The sequence below is a fragment of the Oryza sativa genome, chromosome 5 (genome assembly GCF_034140825.1).
Source record: "Oryza sativa Japonica Group chromosome 5, ASM3414082v1".
Lineage (NCBI taxonomy): Eukaryota > Viridiplantae > Streptophyta > Magnoliopsida > Poales > Poaceae > Oryza > Oryza sativa.
Window position 1 is genome coordinate 24,026,406 of NC_089039.1, and position 27,336 is coordinate 24,053,741.

Here is a 27,336-nt window from a genome sequence, read left to right on the forward strand (position 1 = left end):
AGTGGGATTATTTGGAAGAGCTTCAGATTTTACGAGATAAGGTGAAGCTTCGCAAACAGAGCCTTACCACCTTACACGGAGTGCATCAAGATTCGTTCACAGGGACGAAGGGCACAAGCACAAACCCCTCGTCCCCGTCTCCACCGCGACAGAGAGATCCTCGCCTCCCGCCGCTAACTCTCGGTCTCGCCATCGCCAAAACTCAGATTAGGTCGGTGGCCGCGCCGCTGCTCACCGGCGGATGGATCTTGTGTCATCTCGATTCGCAGCCGACGGCGTGTTCGTCCCGGCCCAGGGGAATAGTTTCCAGTCGTGCATCGTGCTTGGATTTTTTTTCTTTTTTGGGGGGAGTTGGGAGTTTGATTTAGCGGCGGCCTTTCCTGCATTCGAATTAGAGAGATGCTTGGGCCATTGGCGTTGGAGTTTCCAGCCTGGGTGATCTGAATGAACCCAATCTGCAGAATGTTCTCTCCCTTTCCGGTTGCCCCGGGGGAGGGATTGATGGAATGGGATAGGGTGGGGGGCTTTATTCTGATGATTTTGAATGAACTCAAGCCACAGAATGTTCTACAGGTCTCAAATTATTCTGTTGGTCTATCGGGTAGTCTTCGATGCTGTATGTAATTCCAGTTAGGCTCCGGTTTGAGATTATTTTTTTCTTGCAGTAAATTGGTAGGTTTCATGAACTCCTGCTCAGCTGCGGACGCGAGCGTCTGCGATTTGATCCAAGCTGGGGAGCTCAATCTTCGGAGAACATGGATATGCATTGTTCTGTTATTCTCGACAAGCCGACATCATCGTTCTTGTTCAGGGGATTGACTGATGGATCCTGAAAACCCCGATGTTTTTCGCAGGTAGCTACCTCAAGAGAATTAAGAATCCTCTCGTATGGAGCTGTACATATATCCACTGAAAGATAATTGTGCTTCTAACATCTTCATTGTTTGTATGTTTTAGTGGCTTAACAACTCATTGGTATCTGTTTGTATGTCGTGTTAACCATGCAGATTTATTTTGTACTACAAGTTTGAGATTCAGAGTTCATACACTATAGACTATGGGTGAGTTTGAGAGGAGGGGAAAAGAGAAGATTGGGAAGATACGCAAAACGAGGTGAGCTATTAGTACATGATTAATTGAGTATAAACTATTTTAAACTTCAAAAATAGATTAATATGATTTTTTAAAGCAACTTTCATATAGAAAATTTTTACAAAAAACACACCGTTAGTAGTTCGGGAAGCGTGCGCACGGAAAATGAAACAAACTAACTCACAAACTCCTCCTGCCGAACGCTCCCTATATGATTCTTGGAGAAAAGGCTTTGGAGTTCGGACAATGGTGCATAACTGCATATTTCTTACCTTCCAGGGGAAGTTAGAAGTGACACTAAACCAACTAAACAATGTGAGGTTGCTTTCTTCAATACTTTTTCTTCCTCTTGCTAATTTAATGTTCCATTAGCATCATCTCATGATAGAAAAAGACCACAAACAGACCAGTGTACAATTTTTTTTAATTTGTATGCCTTAAGTTACTGTCTTATAATGGATTCAAGGTCCTTTTACCTTTTAAGAACTCCCCTAGAGTCTAGCCAGAATGGACCTTCCTTTTAATCCAATATACAAAATAATTATTATAATAATATTCCTATTTGTGCTGAGTAATGCGTATCTATATTTATTTTGCCAATTAAATACGGTTTAGGATTGAAACAACACATGAATTCTGCATTATTTTCTACTCTTATTGGCATGCAAGTTAGGTAACTGAGTAAACCGACCCTATAGTTGTACCATGTAACTGTACTCGTTAATGAATGAGATTTGAACTACACTAAACTAAAACCTATCTGCACATGGATGGTCATGCTTTTGTTCTTACTGCTCAAAATTGGTGCCTGTGGGAGAAGCAATTACATAGAAAATCTTTCTTTACTTGGTTGACTTAAATAAATCAACCCCAAAACTAAGCAACCAAGGTGATGTTAGAAATTGGTTACAAAAGAATGGTGACCTACCATAGATTTGCTTCCTCAAGTAGCCTTCATATTTGGTCAATGCATCTGATCAAGAAATCAATGGGAGAGATTATAGGTGTGCATGAGATGATGTGCTGATATTGGGCCAGTTTGGTAGAGCTCCAACTCCTAAATTTAGCTCCAGGAGTTGGGTCTGGAGTGGAGTTATGGAGCTGCCTAAACCCAGCTCCACCTCTCTAGTTCATTTTGTGAGAGAGAGCTCCACCCAGCTCCGCTCCCATTTTTGTTGGAGCTGAAACTGTTTGGCTGAGCTCCAGCTCCAGAAGAGGTGGAGCTGGAGCTGGAGCTGTGCCAAACAGACCCATTGTATAGTTGAATGAGGGAGAAGAACCTAAAATATTTTTATTGGGTGGAAATTTTCTTCTCAGTTCGTAGTGTGAATATAGGGTAGGATTTGTTCAAACTAACCAAAGAAAACTTTATATCTGTGGCTTACCTTCATAAAGGTGCTAACTATAGTAAGGGCCTGACAACTGAGTTTTGTAGGATTTTCACATGATACAAGTCATTATAGGATTTGGAATGTGCATTCTAAATATAGCCAAAGAATGAGCTTTGTACCCATTTGTGTATATCTATACAAGAGACTACAAATTACAAGTGGCTTATTGTTGATAAAATTTGATCCACCAGAGTAATGTTTGAATGCTTACGTTTAATATGGTAATTTCCAGTCCCTTTTCCTTATTTTTGTTCAGTATGTTGCAATACCTATGAGTGAAAAAAGAGCATGTGTTATTCTGATGAAATTTCATTGTTTCTTGCTGACCCACCACCTAATTTTGGAAGTCACTTTTGGAAATTTCGAGTTTGCATCTCAAGCTCATCCAAACATGTTATTGGTTTAGTATCACATAGCTAATTCTACTATTCAGGATTATACATGGAAGGTCCATAAATACGTGGCCTCTTGAGGCTAGTTGGAACACCAGCTTATTATAAAGCTACTCACAAAATGTTAATCCTAGACTTCCATGGGTTGTGAGTTCTAGTCTCCAGTTATAGTAGGCCTGTGTTTGTTCAGTGTTGGTAATTATTACTACCTCCGTTTCAGGTTATAAGACTTTCTAGCATTGCCCACATTTATATAAATGTTAATGAATCTAGGCACACATATATGTCTATATTCATTAACATATATATGAATGTGGACAATGCTAGAAAGTCTTATAATATGAAACGGAGGAAGTATTTGTTTCATTTTATATTTCTTTCATTTCAAATTATTTTGTAAGCATTAGCACTTTTGTTTTGCCTTCTAGTGATCAACTACTAAGTATAATTTTCGCCTGTCAAATTAGGTTGAATTTTAGTCACATATTCTAAAGTACCACTTTTAAACTTGCTTGCACTCACCCTCATTTGGGTTTTCGGACTGGTTGTAATTCACCTACTCTCATTATGGATCTCTATTACTTTTTCTAGAATTTTTCCATCAACAGTTCATTAGTTTGCCATGCATGACATAGTGCCTATTTGCAATATAACGAGCAATGTGATCACATGTTCCAACATATGTCAAACAAATATACTAAAGATCTATAGTTAAAAAACCAACATATAACTATCCACAGTTTTATAAGTTGTATACACAACCATCTAAATCAACCAAATACCTAAAAACACATGTAGATAGTGCATTTTTTAGGAGAATACTGCCAGGTGACAGCCAATAGTCGCTTTTAACTAGTAATATGTCCGTTCATTGCAACTGACCATACGATGGTGGGGTGTGGGTCTAACCTAAAGCATGGGATACAACTGGTATTTTTTACCATTTGTTTTTTATGGTTTTCTTGGGGAGGTAGTGACTCGTGCTGTGCGTCATGAGGGGGAGGGCAGACGGACGACTCCACCTCTAAGTAGTAGAGATTAAGAGGCAACAAGGATTACTAAAACCACAATCCTTACAAAGTTCGTAACCAGCTAAGACTATATCTTTAAGAGTCTCATTCATTCTGCGAATATGCTGAAGAATATTTTTCCTAATGAGAAAATCAGAAAAACTGTGACTGTGTGACTGCGTGAGAATGGAGGAAGATGTTGCCAATAGTGGAGTGGTAGGTCAGGATTGAGGAGGTGAGGAGGAGGTGCCAATTGATGAGGGTACAACCAACCAAGAGGTGGGATACAAGATATTTTTTTTGACATGACGGGATACAAGATATCACCGGTGAACTGATAATGAAAATGAGGATTAAGTGTTGCCATGGTGGCAAAAGGAACAATAAAGATGAGAAAGAAGGGCATTCACTAGAGCAAAAATGTATTTTGATGTATCAATAGGCAAATAAAGAAGGGAAGTTGAGAAAGGTGGTCAATGGATTGGAGGGCAATTTTGCAAGGGCAAAAAGGGACGAAATCAACTTTCAAGGGCAAATAAGGAATTTACTCAATTTTGTATGCTTAGCCCCTTTCGATAAATTCCTTATTCACCCCTAAAAGTTTGCATATCCTCTTATTTGCCCCTTAATCTCACAATGGCATGTGGGTTATGGGCCCACATGTCAAAGAGATTAGGGGGTAAATATGGGATTGAACTTATGTGCCTATGGCAACAAGGGATAGATGCGGTTTTGTTCCATAAAAGGGGTTGAACCCCTATGCCTAGCCGCAATTCTTGGTCTTTTCACCTCTCAACCTTCTCACCAAAGTAAACGCTCAAGGATGGGCGGCCGCAAATCTCCATCAAAGTCGACACAGGTAATCCTCCCTTTCCGCCAACTCCTCAACGACTGATTTTGGTAATTGTTGTTGTGATTTGGTTGGTACGCATGAGGTTTGGTAGGTAGAGATAGTCGGCAAGTATGTACTATACTAGGTAAGACCTCAATTTTCCATTTATTCGGGAGTGGTCTACGTTGACAAGTATTTAGGATTCCCCGTGGAAAAGCAATTGAATACTAATCTAGCGGTAAAACGCATAGATCTAGGGTTAGGGTTAGGGATGGCAATTGGGTGTGACGGGCACGGGTATTGGCTACCCATGCCCACGCCCGCGAGTTTGTTGTCCACAGGCGTGCCCGTTACTCTATGAGGGGTGAAGAACTCAGCCCATAACTGTAGCTTGTGGACGCTGTGTGCTCGCAGGCATGCCTATGTGTCCGCCAGATAGCTTAACGATATGGTTTCAAAAGTTCAGCGGATTGGAAAGAGAACATTGAAATAGAACAAAAAAAAATCCCACATGTTAGCATGAGGATGCTAATCGCTTGATGTACAAGCTGAACAATTACTGGCAAGCACATGCAACTAGAGGCCTAGTTACTGGTAAACATGAACGAAAACCAATACTCCATTTTAGATTTCTAGATCTGACAACATGATGGTCCTAATCTGAAAAGGCAAAAGGGGAATCGAGAGAATATGAGAGAGACAATCATCATCGGGAGGATTAAAGGATGCGCGGATGGAGTCCTGGTGGTTGGTCACACCTTGCTTGGTTGTCTGGTTGCCTCCATAGTCAGCGCATGCTGCACCGTCCGCTGATGCCATGGATAGCTGCTACCTGCCGACGCCTGGGAGGAAGGAACCAAGGGCAGAGCTAGCAGGCAGTGCGTTGAGGGACCGGCTGGGTGTCGTGCGCTAGGGTGGCTTGAGCAGGCGGCAAACAATGGAATCTTGGAATAGTTGAGCATGGAGACACTGTCCGCGGCAGCGGCGGTTGTGGGTAATTTGGTTGAGGGGATTTGGAAGAACCCTAGAGAGATTTATATATATACCTTGGAGGAAATATTACAGGCCAAGCTTACATGGCAGTTGGATGAGATAGGTAAACAGGCGAAGCAAAACAAGCCTCTGCGGCATGAGATCCCAAGTAGAGTGGTTACATCTTCTTATGATTATGTTTTAAACAGGTTTTGGATCCTGCATTGCATCCATTGCACATCGTCTGTTCAATAATACATCAATCCTTTCCCTTTTGTTCCTTGAAAAATAGCCTGCATTTTGGAGGATTGCCTATACAGGGTATTGTCTTATCTTGAACTCTAGATCTGATAAATGGTGTTATGGAATTGGTAGAATATTGTTGACTTGCTCTTGGCCTGTTTGTTCTTTGATCATCATCAAAATGTCAGGATCGCTGAATGTGTGCTCTCATCCTTGTTTAGTTGTTTTCAGAAGGCCCTCATCCTTACTATCATAATTTTTTTACGTGTTTATATCTTATTTCAATAAATCATTGCAGTCCAGATTAGCAGACTCACGAGCCTGTTTATACTTTATTGGTGGTTTGTGTATCCTTCTGGATACTGTATTCTTGTAACTTACCTTCTCTTTGTTTAGTTCCTCTATTTCACAAGGACCTTAAACTATGTCTGAAATCAAAACAAAGTGTTATGAATCATGCTGTTGAAGGACACTTTTTTCTTGTTGTTATTAGTGCTCTTTAGAGTAGTGAAAAGCAGCTTTGAATACTAGCTATGATTTATTATTTAAGTCTATATTATAATTAAAATTTGATCCTATTATTTTGTTTTGGCACAAATGCATATTAAAATGTCACAATTATAGGTTAACTTATGTCTTGTTACTTTTTCAGTCAAGCAGTAGTGGTGCCAGATCAAACCTTCCAGTCTCAACAGGAAAGCCGTTGACACCGACCTTTTCTGGTCAATCTGGATCAGTTTCAGGTTTTCGTCATCCTGGTTAGTGACATTACAGTTGTTTATTTTGCTAGTCCGTTTGTGCATGTTAGAAAGTGATGTTTTTCTAAAACTAACTCTCACGAAAAACTTGGAAGGGTTGTATATGGGAATCTCAATCTTAGAAACATGTCAGGTTCACTAGCACCAAGGGGTTCCTCAATGACTGGTAGTTCATCCCTTGGGGTTCAACCACCTAGGGGTAGTATTTCTGGTGCTTGGTTTCCTCCAAATAGTCTTCAAGCATCCATTTATCAGGTTCTTTTTTCCTCTCCTAAGCTCGAGTCTGTTTATGAAGCTCTTCTAATCCAGCTCACATTTTCTTTCATCCTTTTTGTAGGTCGGGTATCCTGCTCTCAGCAACCGAGGAGGTATGCATGTTGGGGGAAGTCCTGTTTTTACTGGTAACATGAGTGCAATTGATGGTTCAATACAAGCTTCCTCCTCGTACTTGACTAAAGATGGTAACCACAATTCTGCTCTTGGATTGGCAGCTGCTCCAGTTTGTGGGAATTTTGGCCCGCGAATAACTTATGTGGCTAGCGTTGCGGGTGGGGGCAACATTGGGAGAACCATAAGCTCTGCCGGAATGTCTATGCCTACTGTTGCATCCCCTGTGAATTTGTCTGGAAGTGGGGCTCTTAATATCCGAGGATCAAACCAAATGGGTGGTACTCATCAACAAGGTATATACTAAACATATAAACCCCTTGTATAAATGCACGCGCATATGTTCTCAATTTGTCTTTCTTTCTGATTTGATAATGAAATGATCTAAAATAAATAATATTAAAAATCACATACTCCCTATTTTTTTATATGACATTGGTTGGTTCAATTTTGAACTAGCCAACGCCATATAAAAAAAAGGACTGAGTATTAAGCCTATGAAGTACACTAGTCATCTGGAGCAAAAAAGAATAAGGAAGCACATATTTGACCGGTACCTGATCTGGGGAATGGAAGTGTTAATTGGGTCCATTATTAAAGAAGTACACCATTCTGTTGAGGCAATTTGCCATAGTTCTGCTAGCTGTTATTTATTCTGTACTGACATCTCATCCATCTTGTTAATGTGCTTATTCTATTACATTTATCAATCAAACGAAGCAACTAAAACGTGTGCAGAACTTACTGTGTTTAGTAAGAATGTGAACGTTCTCATTTCTTATATATAAAAGGGCAGTTTTGTTTCAAATTGTTTATTTACCAGGATTGCCGGCTATGAATATGCTTGGAAGCTCTAGTTCAGCACCTGGAGGAACACTATCTAAGAACCAATTGCAGGCAGGAAGCAGTTCGTCTGGTTCTCCAGGAATGCGACATGATGGTAACTTTGGTGAAAATTCTCTATTTGACATCAATGATTTTCCTCAATTAGTTGGGCGACCTAATTCTGCTGGAAATATTCAGGGGTTATATGGTAATGCTGACATGCAAACTAAATATTCTGAATGATAATATTAGTTAACTAACTTTTCTCCTTTATAACAAATGAAGGACCTCTAAGACAACAAGCATTTGGTATTAATGCTGTTCAGCAAAACCAGGAATTTAGAATCCATAATGAGGACTTCCCAGCTTTACCAAGATTGGAAGGTACTCTTACTCTACTTTTTGTTTCATTATTTAATTCTATATGTTATTCAGACAGTTCCTTGCCAAGTACCTCATGCTATAGGTTTTTATTATGTCTTGGTACTTTGTTTGAACATTACCTCATGCTCTGAATGTAAGGTATGGAGTTGCATCGCAAGGATCATCTTCCTAAGAATGCAAATATTATGCAAGCACAACATTATCCTGTGAGTTTTTTTCTAAAAAAATAAAAATTGTAATTCCAACAACAGTTTTATCTCCTTTTCCTTAAATTTCCGTTACATGTGATTCTACAGATGGGCAAATCATCTGGCTTTAACACGGGCAGCAGTTGTCCACCCCGTAAACAACATAAGCAGACAGCTAATTCGGTAAGTTACCTGTATTATGATTTCTTTTACCTCATGACCAGATAGTCAAGATTGAAAACACCACCATTGGTGAACACGACTCTTTTTTGTTCATGTACCTTTTCTTTATGGGGAATAGTAAGTAAGAATCCTACAAAATAATTGGTAGCAGGTGCCTGCTGAGCTTTTCAAATATGGACTGACCATACTGATTGTGTTTATTAGGTTCAAAATACTGGGCCTGAAAATGTTGGACCAAAGCCAGTAAATTCTCCAAGGTTGCCTTTAAATCCGAGGCCTCGTGAACAAGTTATCCAGCAAAATCATGAACCACAGGCTCAGAAGTCAGTTAGGCTGCAGTCATCTTCCGGCCCAGAGTCTCACAAGGTTCAGAGTCCCAAGTCTTCTCAGAGAACTGATACCACACCAGAGTCTTACAAGGTTCAGAGTCCCAAGCCTTCTCAGAGAACCGATACCGCACCAGAGTCTCACAAGGTTCAGAGTCCCAAGTCTTCTCAGAGAACTGATACCGCACCGGATCCATATGATCCATATGGCTTACATGGACTACTGAGGGTAATGAAGTTGAAAGAGGAGGGACCGGCATCTCTTGCTTTAGGGATTGATTTGACAACACTAGGGTTGGATATGAACTCTTCAGATAATCTTTACAAGACATTTGGCTCTCCTTGGTCAAGTGAGCCAGTTAAAGAAGAGTATTCTTATGAAATTCCGGATTGCTACTCTTCTATGCAGCCTCCACCCCTGCAAGTAAGGCCCTCAATTTTCGAGTTACCTTCTTTTTTCTTTTTGTGAGGGAATGTTTAGGTTAGCATTAATCTTGTTGTATCTGACATTACGATTTATCTTCCTCTGCAGGCGTTGCATTTTCTGAGGTTTCACCTCATGACACTATTCTACATCTTCTACAGGTACTTAGTTCAATCAACAGTGAATTCCTGTGTTAGTAGGCTATGCATTATTTGACTGTCTTTTGTGCAGTATGCCACAGGATGCAGCTCAGTTATATGCCGCGAATGAAATGTAAGCACAAAACCACAGTTCTATATTGTTTTCTCATTTGCCTGTCATTTTCAGTAAAACGATGGCCTGGTATGCCAGATAGCTCAGATTGTTGCTTCCATTTCTTCAGATGCAAATACGGGTGGGTTTACCACAAAGAGCTGCGTCAGTGGGTTAAAAGAGCTCCTAATACGACCCCTCTCGTCAAAACTACAACTTATGAACAAGGACTCTGCTATCTTTTTGATGCCAACATTTGGGATGCAATTCCTAAGGTAAACGTCCGAAAGAAATTCTGACAGATATTTTCAGCTTTTTCCGATAGCAGAAGAAAATATATCTGAAAGTTGGTTGCAGGACAACTTTATTCTCCGTTATGACGATATCGAGAAGATACCTGCCCTTCCTCCCCTTCTTCCTGCCACCCAAAATCCTGCCACCCAAAATGGTAGTGTAAGAATAAACAAGGTCAGATTTGGGAGTCCCAATAGACGTTTTTTTTGTGCACAATGTCAAAATAGTGTCATAATTATGATTAAAAAAAGTGCCATAATTCCCTTTTCTGATGTAAGTTTGCATTTGCAGCCATTGCAGTAGGTTCTCCGTGTTGAAGATTAGAGTTTCATGGCTTGGATCAATTGTTGGTATTATTAAGGTACAGTTAACTCTCACAAAATGATTCTGCAAGAACTTGTTTAGTTCTATAGTAAGTTCAGATTAACTTACTTGGTGGCCTAAACTACATTAATTTCCTCTGAACAGGGTATGCATGCTGGTTCTGGGGATCGGAGCTCCTGCGATGGCCGGCGTTTGTGGTAGCTGCGAAATACCGCGGTTCATAATTCGTTGGCTGCAATCAGTTAAACCCATTTTTAAGTTTTGAAACAAAGTTGAACCCCGTTTTAATTATGTTTCGGTCTTGTGATGACTGAATGTTTTGAATGTTTAAACCTGTTTTTACCTGTACCGTACCAGATATGTCGTTTAAACTTATCAGGCACCGACATTTTGGATCTTGAATCAGCTCCTGTCCTGTTTTTTTTTTTATTATTACTTTGATAATTTTTGGTCAGGTAAAATTTTGCCATGTTGTGAACTTACTCTCTCCGTCCAAAAAAAAACTCAATCTGGGCATGAATCTAGCCATTTCCTTCTACATCCTTTTTAGGTTGAGTTTTTTTGGACGAAGAAAGTATGATTCAAGCAACAGACAACTGGCTAGTGGTAACGATCTGACAAGGACGACACATCGCCGATGCCGATGGTGGTGGTCAGGTAAAAGTTGCCGTATTGGGTTTGGCTCGCGTGCTAGTGGTATGAATCGAGTGCTCGCGCATGGACGCCTTCGGCTGCGGCGAGCTCGATCGGCCAGGCGCTGGTGGTTGTGGATGGCCTGACGCTCTACGCGCGCCTCGGCGCCGGCGCCGGCGACGACCTCCTCTCCGGCCTCGCCTTCGGCGCGGCCGACGAGGCTCTGCTGAGGATCAAGATGAACACCATCATGTCATGCCGGCCGCCGCTGGACCAAGGTGATCACCTTCTCCTGCAAGCTGCACGCCGCGGATGCCTGTGGCGGAGCGAACAGTGGACACACAAGAGGATTCTTCTGCACGGACACCATCTTCTCGTTCGACGGCAACACATTCTGGGCGGATCTCTCGCAGGGCTTCATGTGCTGCGACACCGCCATCGTCTTCACCGGCGACGGAGGCGGCTCACCACCACCCGTCGATCTCAGGTACGTCAGCCTCCACCCGGACAGTAGCGGATCCAAAAAAAAAAAAGCAGGTGGGGCTGAATAAATTAGATAAAATTTAAACCTCCATTTTCTATATATGTGGAGCAAATAGTTGTAGAAGAGCTCAGGTGGGGCTCCCACATTCCTAACGCCAGTAGTGAGGGCTGAGATCCCTTAGCGGGGCCCTATGTCAGATCCGCGTCTGCCCCGTAGTACCTACTTCTCCACACCTTCAAATCCGAGAAGCTTGGATGTATGGAGATGCACCACACCTAGGCATCTTGGACAACTTCATCAAACTCGTTTCCGTTAACACCGCCCGCATCGCTGTTGCCGCTGCCACAACGAAAGAAGAAGAAGACATGCCATCGTCACCGTGCCACGCCGCCACCGAAGCAGCCAACGCGACGGTGGCCATATGGACTCTGGACAAATCAGCTGATGAGACTTGAGACACGCTCGACATGAGGAGCTTATGGGCGTAGGAGGACTACAAGACGTCACGGTTGCCCCGGATGGTGCTCACGTGGCCCTTCGTGAGGCTGCGGGAAGATGGTGTTGTTCTCTACTTCTTAGGGCCTGTTTACTTTGTTGCCAAAAAAAACCTTACAAAATTTTGGCAATGTCATTTTGGCAATGCCAAAATTTTATTAACTATGCCAAAATTTTGGCAGGATTTCTTATATAGTTATCAAAATTTGGCAGCAAACTAAATGTAGCCATTTTTTGGCAACTTTACCGAAATTTGGTAAGGTTGAAAATGGCACTAAAGTGAACAGCCTAAGCCGCTCAGGACATAAAATGACCCCCAACTATATCACGTTTGCAGGATTGACATGCACAGCAGGAGAGTTCTGCTGTCGGGGCTACTCTCTCACCGCTCCCATATCATTCATCAATCGGTTGCCTTGCCTGCTAATGTCTTCCAACATCTTAGGATGATCCAATGAGAAGCCACCCATGTGGTTTCCGCGGAGAGGTGTGGCTCTCGGTAGCTGTCACTATTCGCCATTGTATATTGTTTTTTATAATGGAAGTTTTATTATCTCAGTAAATAATATAAAATTATTCCGAGAGCATCTCTGGCGTATGCACCCAAAGAGTGCACCCAGCCAACAAGAAAGAAACAAAAGATAATATCATCATCCAAGACAACCGAAAAACTTTAGGAACTCTCTAACCGTAGCCTAGAACTCCACCCATGTGCTAGGGTAGAAAACTCCATGGCCACTAACTCCAATTATTGGCAAGCCGCAGTGATGGTACCCAACAAATTGACCTTCTGGAGAATAGCCCATGAGTAGAGCCTATATGTAGTAAAAAAAATATAACCTATAACAGAGAAGATATGTTTTTCATTTCAAAACCCACATCATTTTTGCAAAGCCAAATAGATCAAATAGTGGCAGTTGCCCCAAATAAGACCAAATGCCTCAAATTGTGTAGTTGTCTTCTTATGAAATGCCCAAACATATGAGTTATACTATTAGGTAAACTAATATTCGAAGCAGATTGGATTAAAGACCAAACCGCGCAAGATAATCAAAGAATAAATGATTAATAGTTTCATCTTTACGACAAAAAGAACAAGTTCCTCTCCCATTCCTTTTAATCAGATTATCTTTTATTAAAACTACTCCCTGATATAAGTACCATAAGAAGATCTTAATCTTTAATCTTTATGGGGCTTTAATCTTCCAAATTCTTTAATTTATATTGGGAACATCGGTATGCACCAACACAAGATATAGAGATTTAACCGAAAATCTGTCATCAGTGGTTAGATTCCATTTAAACTCATCTTGGTTGTGAGAAATATAATATTAGCGATGTGTGAGAGAAGGTGATTACACGCCACTAACTTAGAGCCAGTAAGGTCCCTGCGCTAAGAAAAGCTTAGCAGACTAGTATGGAAAATTTCTGAAATAGTTGCATGTTTATGCCTAACAACATTATAAAGACATGGGTATTGTTCTATTAAATAGGCATTCCCTAACTATTTATCTTCTCAAAACCGTACTTGAGAGCCATCTTTGATGTTGAAAGAGTCAAATATGTGAAAATCAGGCTTAGCCTTCATTAGACTAGCCCAAAAGTGTGACTCTCTTGTTTTCCAATGAGAAGGCTGTGACTCCAAATATTTTTTCCTTAGCATTTATTGCCACACACCATCTATAGTGAGTAGCTTATACAACTACTTACTAAAGAGAATCTTGTTCTTAATTTCAAGATCTTGAATTCCCAACCCCCTTGATCTTTACGATGATGTCTCACCTTGCTAGTCGGTATTTCCTTTTGTGTCCATCCTCTTGCCAAAAGAACCTTGATTGAAAATAATCAATTTTATTGATCACTCCTTTATGTATTTCAAAAAAGAACATCATATATATTGATAGGCTGATAATCACTAAATTGATTAGTGTCAGTCGCCCTCTAAGTAATAAAAGTTTGCCTTCCAATTTGCCAGCCGTTTCTCAAGCCATTCAATCACCTACTTTCACTCCGAGCTACAAAGTCTCCTATGGTGTATAGGAATGCCTGTATATTGATCCTGAGCTGTTTGTGTTTCTTTTTGTACGATATAAATGAAGTAACTAATGTACAAATATTGCGGTGTAGTAACTACTAGTAACTAGCAAGTGTACTGTAGTTATTACAAGTTTAAGTCTACAACTAATCATGAGCCGTGGCTTCTTAGGAATTCGCAACCAGAATTGCAAAGAATCGGAGTCCCTCTCGGTTTTAGGCAAACGGAAGAAGCGATCGATCGCCTTTGGAAGGCCGGATCCGAATTAATCCCATATTATTCGCCTTTCGCTTCTGCTTGCTTTCCGATCGATCACCGAGGCGCCGATCGATGGGTCGTCGGCGACGGCGGCGCAACCGCGACGCCGAGTTCGACATGGCGGAGATCGACCGGATGGTGCCGGTGATGAAGCTGGACCGGACGAGGCAGCCATGGCTGACCGTCCCCGGCCGCTCAAGCTGCACCTGCGACTGCTGCAATGTGACGACGAAGAAGAAGCCGTCCAACAAGGCTCTCATCCCGGCCTGGCTATTCCGATCCGACGACGACGACGATGATCACCACGAAGAATCAGCAGAAGAGGAGGAAGAAGATAATCAGCTGCAAGGCCTGAATAAACACTTAGCTGAATATCGGATTGGTCAATATGAGATTCGTAAGTGCCTCCATTGCAAGCAGCACCAAAGTATAAATTTCTTGTTCATAATATGCAAGTCAAATATTGGGACAGGATTCTAAACCCTCGAAGGATATCTCCTCGTGTAACTTTTTCTTTTTTTTCAAATTCAATGTGAATGTTTGTATTTTTTTTAAAAAAAAAACTTGACCCACCAAAGACAAAATAGACCCTGTACATCCTGTGTAGAATAAAACCTTCTCACGCAGGTCAAGAAAGCCCTTGAACCCATGCCAGCCCTTACACAATGGCATTGGAGAACGACCAACAACCGAGGCCTCTAGCTGTAAAAATTGTTAGCAATGTACATTATAGTAACTTTTATCACCACCAAAAAAATATAATTCAAATTCGATTTACATATTGAGAATTAAAAAAAGATAAATCCAGAGCACTTTGATTTGATTCTTTTATTCCTAGATGGGTGATTTAAGTTTTAACTTGATTTTATATAGAGTATTTTATATATACATTATTAATGTTGTCGTTTTTTTATAAAAAGATTTACCAACTATTTATATGATGTTTAAACAAACAAGATTATATTCCCTCAAATTTAAAACACTTGCCACATACTCCCTCCGTTTCCAACATATAAGCATTTTTAACTTTGACCATTAATAGTAAAATAATAAAAAAAGATCAATCATGTAAAATTGATGTTACTAGATTTATTATTAAACATACTATCATAATGTGCAACTCTTTTAATTTAAAATAACTTTTATAGATATTGTTAGTCAAAGTAGCATCTCGGAGACTGTACCAGAGTCCAAAAATACTTATATTTTAGGACAAATGGAGTATATGAACATTTCTTGTCTTGCAGGAGGAGCCACGATAAAACGATACCCTTACACAGATGGCTACGAGCTCACCGAGAAGCTGAACGCCGAGCTGCCGGCCGGCGAGCGGCGCTACACCCCGACCTTCGTCCTCGAGGGCTCCTCCCACCGCGACGGCTTCTTCGGCCTCTCGTGGCACTCCGAGTACCGGATGCACGAGACGGCGCCGACATCGCTGCCCCGCTCCAGGTTCACCACCCCTCACCCCCGCTGGGACTACGAAGCCGACAACATGCTGCAGCTCTGCTCGCTCAGCCTCGCCGCCGGCGCCGGCAGCGGCGGTGATGGGCGGCGGCTGCTCGTCTATGGGATCGTCGCCGCCCGCGACGACATGGAGGGGCTGCCCAACTTTGTGTTCAACCGGACACGGGACAACGCCCAGGAAGTGACACTGGTGAGTGACAATGTTAAATTTTGAGTTTGAACAGGATCTATCTTGGCTGAATTTGAACAAATTTTAGGAAATTCAAACACGTTCGATTTTTTTAAAAAAATTGATTTGTTTGGAATAATTCAGAGCTCTCCTGCACTGGAGCTGTCATCTCCACTGCGCGGCATCTCCGCGTTCGAGCATGTGTTGCTCGAGTTCGACCTGAAGCTGAAGAACACCGCCGGCGACGGCGCCGACGCTGACGCCGACGACGTGCTGGTCGACGCGTGCAAAGAGTTCGTCGACAGGACGATCACCTGCAGCGCCGGCAGATTGCTGAGGTCACGCATCGAGGGCCCAATCTGCTCGCTGGACATGGACTACATGTTCATCAAGAGCGGCGTCGAGGCCGCCGTCGAGGTGTTCCTGGGCGACTCCTGCGCGAGCTGCTTCCAGAGCGTGGCTGCCGTCTACCGCGCCATCGCCGGCGACGGTGACGGCGGCGGCGACGGGATTGTCATCCACGAGGAGTCCATCCCGCTTCCTCCGAAGCTGATGCTGGCCGCCGATACCGCTACTGCTCAGGCCGCCGCGGTGGCGACGGTGGTCGCCGTGCCGTCGGCCGGCGAGCTAACGGTGACGCTCAGCTTCGCCACGGCGAGGCACCGCACCCGCACGTCGCCTCCGCTCAGCTATCTATTCGCTAGGTCTATACCCATATGAGAAATGCAGTTGTACGGGGGGTCGTTTCATGCTTAACTTCATGGCTCGGTTCTTAATTGACCGGGGACGGCACTAGCCTTTTCCGGACACCACCCAAATCCTCCGTCCGCCCCAGTCGAAAACAGTTGTTTAATTTTATTTCTCCTTTCACAAATCATGTCATCAACATCATGGCAATGTGGCGCTCATGTCTCCACATGCCGCATCTCAATTACCTTCCCAAAGATAATTGCCCAAGAATATAGCATTTGATAAATATGAGTATGCATGATTCTAGAATAGCATTTCTAAGCAATTGTCATAATTGACTAGGGACTCATACGTAAACATGGTTACGAAGGCATAAGGGGTAAACAATAATCAAGGCATGGCATAATCACAAGTAGGATGTTCATCATTGCATGCAATTTTATTTGTAAACAAAATAATTTCGCAATTGGGATCAACATGTTCAAAGAATAGTGATGACTTGCATTGCTCGTAGTCCTGCGGGTCTTGATCCTCGCTCGGATCCGCAACTCCCTCGGGTCTAAAAGTACGTGCGAAGAATTGATTTGAATTCAATTAGAATTCAAATGAAATCCAAATAAACTTAAATAAAAGTCGAACGCGAATCGATCTTTCTATATCGACTACAAAGTTTGCAAAACCACTTCATTCCAATTTTAAGTTCATTCATCCTAAGTCTTTTTTTTTGTGATTTAGAAGTACATTCCTAATAATTCAACATAATTATTTAGCTCTTAAATAAATCTAAATTTCTACCACGAATTGATTTTGTATAGAGATTACCAAAATATTCTATAATTATATAAAATTTTGTGATTCTACAACTAAAAGAAACCTACAACTAACCCCAATTATTTAATTTTCCAAACCTCCTTAATCTCTCCCTAATTTTCTATTTATTTTTCCTTTTTCTTCTTTTCAATTCTTTTTTTTCTTTTCTTTCTTTCTTTCTTTTTCTCTCCCTCCCGGCTTCTCCCTTCCTCTCTCTCTCGGCTCACTGCCTACCCGGGGCGGCGGCGGCGACCGAACAAGGGGAGGGGCGGCGGCGGCGCAAGGCGGGCGACGCACGGCGCGGCACTCCACGCGGTGCGGCGGCACCGAGGGCGGTGGTGCGGCGGCACGAAGACGGCGGCGCGGTGGAGAGGAAAGAGGGGAAAATGGGGGAAGAGGAGGTGGGGTGGTGCGGGGTGAAATGGCGACCGGGGAGGGGATTTATAGGGCGCGGGGAGAGGTGGCCGGCCCTAATGGCGACGCGACGGCGCGGCGCGTGGGGCTTGAGGCGGCTACGGCGACGGGCGCGCGGCGCGGCAGGCGGCAGCAGCGACGCGACGGGTGGGTGGCGCGGCGCGGGGCTCGGCGCGGCTTGGCACGGGGCTCGGCGCGACGGCAACAGGCGACGCGACGGCGACAGGCGACGCGACGGCGACGCGGCGCGGCAGCGGCGCGGGGCGCGAGGCGGCAAGCGCGTGGCGCGAGGCGACGGGAGTAGAGTAAATAGAATTTTAGCCCAAAATATATGGCATGGAATTTAAAGAATTAGATATGGGCTAAATGAGGTTTTGGATTTCGGGTGGAGGGATAAAGTCTATTCTCTTAGCACAGGAGCAATTGTTCATAATAATATTATTCTCGTGCTGAGAAGGAAATCAAGCCACGGAAATTAAATCGGCGGCTAGATTTAAAGAAATAATTTGGATCGAGAATTTTAAAGGATGGGTCGACAATTAATTCCAATGAAATTGGAATTGCTTGGGTTTAGGTTCAAAGGTATAGTTGGAGGATTTCTTGGACCATGATTCATAAAAGTAAAAAGGATTTTTAAACTAAATTTAAAGAAAGGAAATTTTGGTCGAAAGAAGGTTTAAGATACAAAATCAAATCAAAGAGAATACCTCGATTTAACAAGATCAATTTTTAGAATAAAACCACGAAAGATTTTAAATACCAAAGAGGGATTTTATACAGGTTAGTTTTAGGAGGTCCCTCTAATTATAATTTCTTAGGTTTAGGAAGTTATTAAGAACATAAGAATCGGCATGATGCATATTTAGAAAATAGCAAATTTTCAGTATGTTACATGACGCGACGGCGCGACGGGACGGCGCGCGGCGCGGCAGCGGCGATGGCGACGGCGCGCGGCGGCAGGCGGCGATGGGACAGCGCGCGGCGATGGCGACGCGACGGCGTCGGCGGCGCGGGGCTCGGGGCCGGCTAGGCTAGGATTACATCAAGCACCTTGTAGGCAATGAATAGGGCTAGATCCTTATTAACCCTAATTTAGTCTATTTTCTATTTAAATCTCGCCCTATAAATTCTAACTTTTGCACAAATCAAGTTTACTCAATATTTGTGTTGCTCTAACCAAAAGATTCGCCCTAGATTAACATTACACATATTTTATTTTTATATAAATTACTTGAATTTAATTAAAGTTAATTCTTATTCCATCGCACTTAAATTTAATTGATACTAATATGGTCGCGATAATATTTTTATTTATTACCAACCTCACTTAATCTTTATTTTAAATTATATTTTAATTATTTATTTTGCCAGTTTAATTTTAGGGTTTATTCCTAATTAATTATTCTTTATTCGCGATCAACGAACTCCGAAATCAAAATCCAATGAAATAGGTGAATAAAATCGGCATAATGCAATTTGTTTAAAAAGTTTTTGAAAATCCGTATTTTTAGAGTTTTGATTTTATTGGTCGAATTTTCAGGGTGTTACAATAGTACAGCCCACTACTAAGGCCCTCTTTGTTTAGGCTTAGGCTTATTGGCCTAGACTTTTAAGTCAGCTTATTGGCTTATATGATTTATAAGACAGTGGATTTAATGTCCTAAGTTTAGTGGTGGAGTCATACATCTATCTCATAAAAGCCAAAAAAGCTTCTCCAACCTATCTTTTGGCTTAATAGTGTTAGAGTGGCTTATGGCTTCAAAAAAGCCAAATAAAAAAAAGCTACTTGTTTGTTTTGACTTAGACTTTTCGACTTATAAGCTGGCTTATAAGCCTAAACAAAGAGGACCTAACTCCAATTCATTTATAGCCAATCTAATAGCCAATTTATACAATAGTTGCTTGCTATACTATTAATATATGGTCCCACCTGTCATACACACATTGCGTCTTAGAGTTCGCGCTGCAGCTGGCTACAGATCTGTAGCCCGCTGCTCTTCTCTCATCTTTTATCTCATTAAAATGTTTACAACCGGCTAATAATCCACTATTGTACCTGCTCTTAGTAGGTGAATATCAGGCTAACCAGATGTGTCAGTAAACATCGAATGGTTTATATATATACAACAGCATTACTGTCCTACAGTGCCAAAGATTTGATCTGAAGGGCACTGCTCCAAAAGCACCTACAAATTGCCAACAACTAGCCATGGATATATGCTTTACCATGTACAGTCACAGCTTGCGCCATTACACATCCGGGGTGAAGTGATCCTTGTGGCTGAGAATCTGTGCATCATAAGCCGCAATGGCATCAAACACCCTCAAATGGCTGATCACCTGAGCTCCACAGGCAGCATACTCTCTGCCCTCTTCCATCTCCTTAGGGAGATCATCAAGCAATCCTTGGGTGAAATCCCTTGGAGCGCCCCCGTCGTAGACGAAGTAGCATGGCTTCACAGCAACTTTCTCCAGGTTTTCACGCAGCAAATGCGAGCCGCCGTTTGTCTCCAGTATCTGCCCTCCAGCAGCTGCAATCAGGCTCTGTATGTGTTGTCTGTCGTCAGGGTTTATGTAGGCACTGAGGCAAAAGTTCAGTCCCGAGAACAACTTCTGTGCCTGAAAGCATCGCATTATCATCATGGAGATTGTTGCGGCAGAAAATTTGCTCTAAAGAATGAAATGTCGTAAGTTGCAACACAAAGCAGGTGGAATATATGGAGTTATGCACTAGATATATACACCTTGACTTTGAACAGCGATATGTAAAAAGTATTTTTATGCATTGTTGTACCCAGTTGTAGCTAGGCCTGTAAGAAAATATTACTGGGAAAGATTTGCAAATCAAATTCCTAAGCTTATACAAGTGACAGCCTACGATAGTTTTCACTACATAAAATAAGTCTAATCTTATAGCCAGCGATGTATATGTACCCCTTCAGAAGCTTGATTTCTTCTTTTCTTGTTTCCACCAATTGATGCACGTGAGTCATGGCTAAATCTTAACTCAAAGGAAGCTTCTGGACTTGGAATAAACTTTACCAAGCAATCCATAATCCCTAAAAGAGCAAGGCGAAGCACTTCAGCTTAGGAATAGATAATACTCTGCAGATTTATGATAAACCTTGAATGGCCTTAGGGATACTTAGGTATATCAAACAATATAAACGTAAAGGAAAGAATACTCAAATTGGGGTCCTAAAAGAAATAGAGAACTGTAGAGAAGATAGCTCAATACTGACATCCAACCGTGACAACCCATTTCCCAAACAGTAGAGCCATCAGGACCTCATAAGATCGGCTCCATGCACTACCAGCACTTTTTCCAACGATAACATGGGTCACATTTTCAGTCCACTCGTTGACCACAGTTGCATCTGTCCAAGACGCAAACTCTTGCAAGGAATCCTGCTTGAAAAACATAAATCATGTTTACCACAAAAGCTGGAATGGAAGAGTTAACTTCATAAATGTAGCAAATCATCCACTATGTTGAATTATCCATGAAGTAGGATTCAGCATTGTTTGTCCGTATACTTGTTCACCACAAAAAAAGAGTAATGTTTGCTACTTCTCACTTATCCTACCTTCTCGGATTCACTTAAAGCTGAACCAAGCAAAACCCACAGATCCGAGGGGCAATCTCTTTCTGTGTAAAGGTGATCTGTTTGCTTTTCTTTCCTGTATTCGTCAGTGGAAATTCCTTCTTTGTCCAAGTATTGGCTGCAATGATTAAATACAACACAAATTTATGGAATGCAAGACTACAATTGATCAAAGAATCAGGAACCTTAAAGACATCTAACAAGAAAGGTTAGGAAAGATTGTGTACCCCTCAGGAAAGGAAGAACATGAAGTGTTAAGTTGATCTATTTCCCTTTTAGGAACAGCAGAAATTCCTTCTTTGGCTGAACTTTGTCTGGAACAACAAAAGGCAAAAGAGAATGTTGTAGGTATTTACTCCGTATTAGCTAATTCATAAAATGATTACAAAGTAACTCAAAAGGCAGGTGAATAAAGGTCATATACCCTTGAGACAAAGAACTTGATGTGTTCCATTGATCTATTATAGGATATTCCCATTCGCAATCAGCGGAATCGCTTTGTTCAATTGACGATTGGCTGGAACACAGAATCAAGGAGAAAAATACAAATGAAGGATCAATGATTAATCAAATACCAGAGCCTTTGTATAACCTTCCAAGAAAGCAATAAGATTGAATAACAATTTCTTATTCATGGAAAAACCTCTGAGGGAAGGAAGAAGAATTGCCACTCTCATTTCTTGGCGAGCTTATCTTATCACATGGTAGTGGCATCGTTGCATGTTCAGGGCACATAACACAACCGTTATCCTGCAAAATGAAAATTAGCATCTCGGAGCTTAGAACATTAGACTATTAGAGTGGTGACGAATATCACAAACAAAAGGATCGATTACACAATATTCTCAAGAGCTTACAACATCCCAGCGGCAATTCAAAGTCATCATTGCACATGGAACATGATAGCTCCTATTGCACTTTGTATAATAACACCCAAGAGCTGCTCCAGGAAGCTTGCATCTTTTGCACTTCAATTTCGCGGCACGTTTTATTTCCAACTCCAAGTTCACAATGGTATCACCTTCGTAAAATACTTGCGGGGCCCTTCGCAAAAGAAAAAAGTAGGGAAAGACAAACAATTTACCCAAGAAATAGTCCTTTGAGAGTAACTAGCTAGTGCCAACTGTTGCACTGGAAGAAGTAAATATAGTTTATAATGTAAAGCTAAATATACTAAAAATAAGAATTGTCTCCAAATCTAGAAAATTGAAAAATTACTACATGAGATCAATCAACCATCTACACATACACATGTGCAAACAAATCAACTTTTTGCAGAAGAATATATCATGCAAACAACAAAATTATGATGGGGGATGGAGGGAGGGGGATGTAGAACGCACCATCACCCCTCAACTACCCACTTTAATACCACTCCAGCCACTGGTTATTTTTATTAGGTATGGTTAGACTTAGCACGTCTCAAACATTGAATAGGCTGTTTAATGGCTAAAAAAAAATATCATGTGAATTTACTTTGAAATAGGAATCAAAATGGTAATTCTTGCATGCCACTAAAACTATATATCATACTGACTAATATTTGGACATAATTAAACAAATGGAATGGTTGTCTTATAAAGCAAACCAATAAGGTATTAAACTAAAAAATTATACAAGGGTCCAGATCTCAACAAATAAAAATAAAAATTGTCCAGCATCCTTGTATCTTAAACCTGCATTGGAAGCGCATGATGATAAATCTAAATTGTGGTGAATAAGCATCAAGAGTTGAAATATATTTAGGAACTTACCACTCCAGGCATTTCTTATGAACATAAATGATATCTGTTGGGCATGGACTGCCATTGTCACTGGACACAAGCTTTCCCTTTTGATAATGCGCCATTGGACCATGAAACTGAAATAGGAAAAGTGAGGACCTTTAGTGTCAGAAATGGTTAAGAAGACCTCAAAACATAACCTCTGGTTAATAGATCATGGTTCACCTGAGGAGGTGTTCTAAATGAATGGCAGAAAACGCATTCATCTTCAAATAAGTTGATTGGCGTTTGCAGTCTCTTCAATCTAGTAGCACGTCCCATGTCTTTTGACATGCCATCGTTGCCATGTTTTCCAGGCATGTTGTTTTCTCTATCAGAATGTTGTCGAGTGTTGCTTAGATTAGAAAGAGGCAATGAAACTTCATTTGCATCTACCGCAGCTTTCTCATTTGAACCCTCTGCAGCCAATGCTGTCTTATTCTATAATAGAAAAAATGTATACAGTCAAACTGTTGAGTATATGTGTAGATATTATAGAAAAACTTGATTTTTCTTTTTTGCATGAACCACCACATAATGTGTAGGTCCTTGTCCTTGAGCATGCAAATCTGCAGGACTGAGGGAAAGAATTTTACAAGAGATCTGGGAAAGACAACTGAAGTACCCTAACAAGACGTGATTTACTCAGAAAGATGCTTTGCCTAGTCAACTAATTGCTGTTCATATGACTTCGTTGAAGAATCTCGAGATTACTGCTGTCCCTTTCTCCAAATACGCTGTCAGCCATTGTGCTCATGATCTACAAGGCAGCATGAGAGTAGGGTGAAGCTGAGAGCAGCAGCTGGACAATATTAGTCCCATCATTATTTAAATAGCTCCCCCAGATTAATTGATTAATCAAATCATAAGTAGCATATCCCTAACTTTTTCAATAGTCTTGTTTGTAAAAACGAGATCAATTCAAGTTGGAATTACAAAACTCGTCGCATTATTAAAATCCAAACTCTAGACCATTTGCAAAGAAAATTCATTGGCAAACACATCCCTGCCTTTAGCACTTTACTAGGAAATTCAATTTGCGTTTATATGTCCGTTGTTACAATGCAACCCTGATTCAGGGGCAGGACAGGAGTAATCATGCATCTCTTACTGACAAAAAACTAGTAACCATCTCGCACCATTCACAGTGGAGTTATATTCCAATGATCACTGCTTAAAGTTGTCGAAGCAATCAAGCGAGGAGGGGTTCCTGGGAGGCAGAAGAGCGCCAAATTTTGGACTTCGAAAGGGGGCAAAACGTATAGCACTGCTAATTCTGTTGATCATTGTAGCAATAGTACACAAATATATATGCAGCTAATGAAATGAATGCAGCGTGTTGAATAGACTCAAAATAATTTGTGGGTAAAACTTTTATATCTGTTCTTAGCAATGAAATGTTTTGCTGTGTTCTTTTGTAAGAGTGGCAGATAGGGAGAAGGGTTCCTTCGTTTTTCGCGCGCGCATTTCCCGAGCTGCTAAACAGTGCGTGTTTGAAAAATATTTACTATAGAAAAGTTGCTTTAAGAAATTATATTAATATATTTTTCAAATTTAAAATAGTTAATATCTAATTAATCATGTACTAGTTCAGGCGTTCAGCTTGTTTTACGTACTGTATATTCCAAGTCTTCTCCTTTCTCCTCAGGGAAAACCGTTGGAAATAAACTATGGTGAGAACCCTAAAATCAACACCAAAATTAGGTTACAAAATTTAAATTCGGGGAAGCGTAGGTACCCGCAGCACTACACTACCGTCGTCGTCGCCGCCGACCATCTGCCGGCCGGCCACACCGGAGATGGTGGGTGGGAGGGGGAGACACGTGCGAGCCGGAGGGTCAGAAATAGAGGGGGAAAAGGAGGGGAATCAAAGCGCTCACCTGGTCGGCGATGGCGCTCTCCGCCCCTCTCCCTCCCCCTCCCCCTTCCTCCACCGCCCGGTTCGCGCGCGCGATCCGCCGAGCGAAGCGGGCTACGGCCTCTTCGCCGCCGCCGCCGCCGCCTCCGCCTCGGGCAGCGTCGGCGAGCGAGTGAGCGAGTGAGAGGAGAGGAGGAGAGGAGAGGAGGAGGGCGCGAGAGACGAGGCGGTTTGAGAGGAGGGAGACGAGACGAAGCGGACGTTTTGCGTGTGAGCTGAGTGGAGTAGTGCAGGTGCCTCTCGAGTGTCGACGACGACGACGAGTCGACTCGTTTTGGTCTCTGGACGTGTTTAGCCCTAGCCTAGCCGAGACGATGCAGTTAATGCAGCCGAAGTGCGGTCACTTCACAGTCAGTTCACTTCGCTTTGCTCGCTGTCTCTCTCTTCTCACATCCAATGAGATCCGAATCCTGGGCATTATTGTAGAGGTTTATTGTTTACGCCTTCCGTCCCATGAAAAATGAGAAAATAAACGTTTAGCTATCTTTAAAACTGGATTTCGCTATTATGTCATCCTCAAAACGTAATTCGATATAATACTAATCTCGAGCGCGCGCTACTCGTCGCATTGCCATTTTCGCCTTTTCATGATTTCCGAAATGTTTTTTTTGCTGTTCACGTGGTGATCAGACGAAAATACCCCTCCGGCTTGCCTTTTCTTCATCTCGCAAGTGAAAGGGGATCGAGCATTTCTAAAAAAAAAAAAAAAGGCCTCACGCCCTCACCGCCGCCGGCTGCTTCTTGCGCCTCCCTCCGTTGGCTAGGAGGGGCCACACCGCCGCACTGGCCGAAGCACGAAAGGCTGAGGGGGTTGTGGGCTCCTCTTAGCAACCGCCGTCGGTGACAGCGGCGGAAGTGGCTTCTTCTTCGGTGGTAGTGACAGCAAAGCAATTGTTGGGAGGACCGAAGCGACGCAGTGGTGGAAGGGGGAGTTGAGGGCAGCGCTAGGGATACGGAAGTGGATGCACGCGGCGGTGAGCGCGATCTTGCCAGAGCCATAGTCAATGATGAGGTTCCGTGCGATGTCGTCGCTACTGACAAAAACATCGCCCATGACCTCCACCTCCACACGAGTAGAGCTCGAGCTCGAGCTCGCTAAAGGGTGCGCCAAGCTCGCAGTGGTCATGGCGCTCTAGCTCATCCCCGCGCATGTATCTTCAGCGAGCTCCGCGTCTCTGCTCGAAGCTGCTTCGTCCCTGCGCCACTCCCTTTGTCGAAACACACCGCTCGCACTGCCACCACCGCCATGCCGAAGGGGAGAGAGAGAGTGGGGGAAGAAAGGGGATGGGGAAGAATATCAACGCCGTAGGGTGATAAGGGGCAGTTCCGTCTTATTACCCAGCGGAGGAGCCAAAATCTTTTTGGAAATGAATAAAATGGTGAAAATGGCAAAGTGACAACAGATGCACGCTTCGTATTGGCATTTTATCGAACCGTGTTTTTGGGGTGGCATTCTAGCGAAACCGTGTTTTGAACGTGGCCAAATGTTCATTTTCTCCATGAAAATTATGGTCCAACTATGAATTTGAACACGTGTGTCTATATTTATAGTTAAGATTGATTTTTTTTAATGGAGGGAGTACTCCCTCCGTCCATAAAAAACTAACATATTGGATGTGACACATCCTATCTACAAATCTGGACATCCAGTACTAAATTGGTTTTTTATGAGATAGAGGAAGTATGTGAGTATAACAGTGGATCAATGTAATGAATACCGTCGATTTATGGTATCTACAATAACATGAAAATTGTAGCACACTTTTATTTAGTGTAGTAATGATGTGTTTAGTTCACGTCAAAATTGGAAGTTTGGTTGAAATTGGAATGATGTGATAGAAAAGTTAGAAGTTTATATGTGTAGGAAAGTTTTGATGTGATGGAAAAGTTAGAAGTTTGAAGAAAAAATTAAATTTAGAGCTAAACTCGGCCTGAGATATATAGGCCTTATGCCCTTGATCGGATGGCTGCCAACTCCCATAATTTATAGTAATCATGTTGATCCTCTGCCTTACAACGTCTCTAATGCAGAGTAGCATGGTCCATCGTAATACAGTTAGTAATATGTTAAGTAATACTTCCTTCATCCCAAAATAAAGGGTTTTAGAATGGATGTGACGCATCTTACTACTGTAAATTTGAATAGACATTTAAATTCTTAAGACATCCAGATTTGTACTATTGTGATGTGTTCCATCCATTCAAGAACCTGCATATTTTGGAATGGAGGGAGTACTTCCTCCATCTGAAGTCTAAAACATGCTTCTTCCATCCCATAAAAACCAATTTTTGATTGTGTATCTTGACCTAGATACATA

The 27,336-nt window shown here is 42.1% G+C and overlaps 2 protein-coding genes and 1 non-coding gene across 7 annotated transcripts; 1 reads left to right on the top strand and 2 right to left on the bottom strand.

Annotated features, from left to right (window-relative positions):
- The first annotated feature begins 4,483 nt into the window (after positions 1–4,483).
- Positions 4,484–10,679, top strand: LOC4339144 (probable NOT transcription complex subunit VIP2). Of its 4 annotated transcripts, none has more exons than XM_015782729.3 (16): positions 4,486–4,744; positions 6,585–6,690; positions 6,824–6,945; positions 7,028–7,058; positions 7,182–7,373; positions 7,901–8,110; positions 8,188–8,286; positions 8,425–8,492; positions 8,583–8,657; positions 8,862–9,407; positions 9,516–9,568; positions 9,639–9,680; positions 9,790–9,934; positions 10,017–10,127; positions 10,245–10,314; positions 10,422–10,679. In XM_015782729.3, exons 1-15 carry the CDS (start codon positions 4,610–4,612, stop codon positions 10,254–10,256), a joined length of 1,947 nt encoding a protein of 648 aa, XP_015638215.1. In that variant the 5' UTR covers positions 4,486–4,609; the 3' UTR covers positions 10,257–10,314; positions 10,422–10,679. The 4 variants fall into 4 exon arrangements, with proteins under 4 accessions (XP_025881686.1, XP_015638215.1, XP_015638214.1 ...); XM_015782728.3 differs by having other exon boundaries at positions 4,488–4,744; positions 7,028–7,091; XM_015782730.3 differs by having other exon boundaries at positions 4,491–4,744; positions 7,028–7,091; positions 7,901–8,017.
- On the bottom strand, positions 6,613–6,690 carry LOC112939118 (small nucleolar RNA snoR35). The gene has a single exon (XR_003242660.1). It is a non-coding gene; the product is annotated as a small nucleolar RNA snoR35 (small nucleolar RNA).
- Positions 10,680–19,681: 9,002 nt separating the features above from the next.
- On the bottom strand, positions 19,682–25,293 carry LOC107276010 (BRCA1-associated RING domain protein 1). 2 transcript variants are annotated; one of them, XM_066310766.1, is made up of 12 exons: positions 24,981–25,254; positions 23,726–23,860; positions 23,287–23,541; positions 23,092–23,198; positions 22,195–22,381; positions 21,981–22,087; positions 21,762–21,854; positions 21,565–21,651; positions 21,320–21,455; positions 20,975–21,140; positions 20,667–20,791; positions 19,682–20,351 (listed from the first exon to the last, which is right to left on the bottom strand). In XM_066310766.1, the coding sequence occupies exons 3-12, from the start codon at positions 23,419–23,421 to the stop codon at positions 19,983–19,985; spliced, it is 1,512 nt and encodes a 503-aa protein (XP_066166863.1). In that variant the 5' UTR covers positions 23,422–23,541; positions 23,726–23,860; positions 24,981–25,254; the 3' UTR covers positions 19,682–19,982. The 2 variants fall into 2 exon arrangements, with proteins under 2 accessions (XP_066166863.1, XP_025881074.1); XM_026025289.2 differs by lacking the exon at positions 23,726–23,860 and having other exon boundaries at positions 24,981–25,293.
- Positions 25,294–27,336: the final 2,043 nt, after the last annotated feature.

What these genes read in the sequence shown, in the direction of transcription:
- LOC4339144 (XM_026025901.2), top strand. Translation starts at nt 4,610, where the DNA reads ATGCGGTTTTGTTCCATAAAAGGGGTTGAACCCCTATGCCTAGCCGCA. An exon ending in TTCAGGTTTTCGTCATCCTG is followed by an intron (nt 6,691 to 6,823) that starts GTTAGTGACATT and finishes GAAACATGTCAG; the next exon opens with GTTCACTAGCACCAAGGGGT. An exon ending in TTATATGCCGCGAATGAAAT is followed by an intron (nt 9,681 to 9,789) that starts GTAAGCACAAAA and finishes CCATTTCTTCAG; the next exon opens with ATGCAAATACGGGTGGGTTT.
- LOC107276010 (XM_026025289.2), bottom strand. Translation starts at nt 23,421, where the DNA reads ATGCCTGGAAAACATGGCAACGATGGCATGTCAAAAGACATGGGACGT. An exon ending in TCAAGTTCTTTGTCTCAAGG is followed by an intron (nt 21,652 to 21,761) that starts GTATATGACCTT and finishes TTGTTGTTCCAG; the next exon opens with ACAAAGTTCAGCCAAAGAAG. An exon ending in ATGGGTTGTCACGGTTGGAT is followed by an intron (nt 20,792 to 20,974) that starts GTCAGTATTGAG and finishes TTGCTCTTTTAG; the next exon opens with GGATTATGGATTGCTTGGTA.